Here is a 3,089-nt window from a genome sequence, read left to right on the forward strand (position 1 = left end):
ATACAACGCCGCGCCAAGCCCCCCCCCCCCCCCCCCCCTGCCACATTGACCCCTTTTGTAGAAGTAGATAATGAAAATGAAGAAACATGCATGAAGTATAGGGGGTTAAAACATGGAGCTTGGTATGTGTACACTAGATATATTAAATGTGCAGATCATATACAGTGGAAGGATGGAGATCAAGGGGTTAATGTACATATGTGCAGGATAAGGGACGTCAGGGGTAATATACATGTCAGATCAGAGACAGAATGCTGGCATATGTTGTAGAGGGGTGAATGACAGTAGTGGGCTGGATGATTATGTTAAGTGCCGATGACACTGGTACTAATTATCACTGGTGCTGTGAACAGAAGGCCCTCCTTTTTAGATTGCAAGCTCTCACGGGCAGGGCCTTCCTTACCATCTTGTCTTGATTTGTATTGTAACTGTAATGTCCTACTTATATTGTAAAGCACTGTACAAACTGTTGGTGCTATATAAATCCTGTATAATAATAATAATCTCAAATACCAACTGGTGTGTGAGAGGAAACTGAGACCCGGCTGCTGACCAAAGCCATTGTTTACATCTTGTGATACTGCGAATGGTCACAGCAATCACGAGGTACAGAGTCACTGTCCAGTATAATCAATACATTTTTCAGCTTAGTGATTCAAAAATTATTGAAGCCAAAGTTGTTAAAACAAATGACATTTTAGATGGTTAACAGTGACAGTCAGGTTTTTGGGGCGGGGGTTTATGATAGCTTAATGCCTCTTATGTATCAAAAGGTATTCTACCCTGACTAGGAGTGGTAGAATTGAGGTTCTCAGAACATCCAGTCATCAGGTTACACTTCCTAATATCAGCCTGATACACGGTTTTACAAATACATATTACAAACACTCTACTTTTAGAGCAATGTATGATGATTAGCTATATACCTTAGTGACTATGATAACATATCAGAAGACTGCAGCTGTCCATATGAAAGTAAGCACTGGCACAAAGGCTACACATTGCTGAAAGGCAGTGAATCCTGACTTATTGTTTATGTGTGTTCATTTAATTGGACAAATAAAACATTGGAGAATAGTTTATTGTGTAAATATTACATTCCATTCCTTGTATGACTGCAATTGTATGATCTGATGAAAGCTGGCAATGGCCAGTAACCTAATCCAATTTCAGCGTGGATCAATTTAAAGCAGTTAAAACAAACAAAAATAAGGTTGCTGACAGATCCTATAAAACCTGAGAGAACTATGAGGAGTGCTTTTTACTCACCTCATAGTTCTAGCCGACCTGTGACAATGAGACTGTCACAGGTCGACTCAGTAGATCGGGAAGTGAGCGAACACATGCCGGCGTTCGCTCACCTCTCGATCCTGTCACTGCTCTCTGCCGTGACAGGGGAGGGGCTGGATTCCCCTCTCCCCGCTCCGATCGGCCAGCGCTGACTGGCGGAACGGACGGGGGAGGGGGCGGGTACAGCTGGCTCTGTCTCTAGATAGGCAGAGCCAGCTGTCAGTCACGCAGCTGGGCAGATCCCGGCACAATTGTCGGGATCCGCTTCAGCTGCGGCGTCTCAGTTACAGCTCGCGGTATACTGAGCTTAGGGTGACGGGAGGACGCTAGTTTGTGTCCTCCCGTTACCCTAAGGAGAACTATGGGGAAAAGCCTTAACCCCATAGTTCTCCTTTAAGGTAACGTCTGTGGACATCAGAGACACATACCTGCTTGTCTCCATCATTCTAGTACATCACAAGTTTTGTTGTCGGCCCCTACTATACCAGTCGCAGCAGTTTGGGTGGATCCTGAACCCTCAGAAATCATTGCTGGAGTGAACTAATTGTTTGGAATATTGTTATGAACTGAAAAGGTGCAAAAACATGTTAAAACTTTTTTTTCATAAACTATATTAATCAATTTCATGTTTTTTCTAGGGCTGATACTGATTAAAATTTTCGTGTTCGATTAATCAAAATTTTTTTTTAATCGATTCATTTCGAATAATTATAACGCACATACAGATCCAACTACATTGGCCTTTACACATACAGCACAGCAATGAAGTAATAAAATGAACTAGGATCACACTAATCCAGCACATTATTAATCTCACGTGCCCCACTCAATATGGCCGCCTTTTAGTGGGGCAACTCAGAATAATAACGTGCTGGATTAGTGTGATCCTAGTTCATTTTATTACTTCATTGCTGTGCTGTATGTGTATAGGCCAATGCCTTGGAGTTTGGTGCACACTTGTGGGCACACTGACCAGCTGGGAAGATTGTAGAAGAAAGGTTCGATGTCAATTGGCAGGCTGCACAGTGATATTCCCTTTACATGTAAGTATAACCTATTTAAAAATTGATAGGGCAGAACAAGTTTCTTGGGCAAACTCAACGGCCCAAGTGGCTCCGTCGGCTAACGAAGGGAAGGGGGGAGGAGTCCGGTGACGTCACGGACATCGACGTCACCGGACTCCTCCCCCTTCCCTTCGTTAGCCGTCACGGACATCGACGTCACCGGACTCCTCCCCCTTCCCTTCGTTAGCCGACGGAGCAACTTGGGGATGGGGGGAGGAGTCCGGTGACGTTGATGTCCGTGACGCCACCGGATCTCCGGCGGGACTCCCGGAAGCGGGCTGAGAGGTGAGTATTTTCATTAACAATCAAAAGCATTTTAATCGAACAAAAATTTTCATGATTAATCGCGGAATTAATCGTTAATTTCCGCAGCCCTAGTTTTTCCAATTTCTAGTGTTTTTGATGTGTATTTACAGAAATGGCTAGTTTCACCTTCTGTTTGTCACTTATTTGATACATTCATTTACATTTTTTTTAATGTTTATCTTGTTTATATGTTAGATGTGGAGTCCGTATTCATGCCATGGCTTATGGATGAGTTGGAGAAGGCACTACAGAAGAATGACTTGGGAAGAACTATTCTTGATAGTAAGTATATTCATTAATCATTTACAAGATTTTATACTATACCATATACCGAATTAATGAAATACAATGTACAGCTATGGGTCACAATGTTAGCAAATGTAATAGTATCTGTTAGTTGTTGCCTAATTGTAAGAGTATATAACAGTA

At 42.6% G+C, this 3,089-nt stretch overlaps 1 protein-coding gene across 1 annotated transcript in view; it reads left to right on the forward strand.

The window, feature by feature from the left end:
- The window catches only part of RSPH3 (radial spoke 3 homolog), a 24,725-nt gene that overhangs the window by 16,915 nt on the left and 4,721 nt on the right, over positions 1-3,089 (forward strand). The window contains exon 8 of the mRNA XM_018564427.1: positions 2,856-2,942. Within this exon, the coding sequence (XP_018419929.1) occupies positions 2,856-2,942 (87 nt within the window). The remainder of the gene's footprint in view (positions 1-2,855; positions 2,943-3,089) is intronic.

This window comes from Nanorana parkeri, unplaced genomic scaffold (assembly GCF_000935625.1).
Source record: "Nanorana parkeri isolate BGI_ZX_2015 unplaced genomic scaffold, ASM93562v1 scaffold750, whole genome shotgun sequence".
NCBI lineage: Eukaryota > Metazoa > Chordata > Amphibia > Anura > Dicroglossidae > Nanorana > Nanorana parkeri.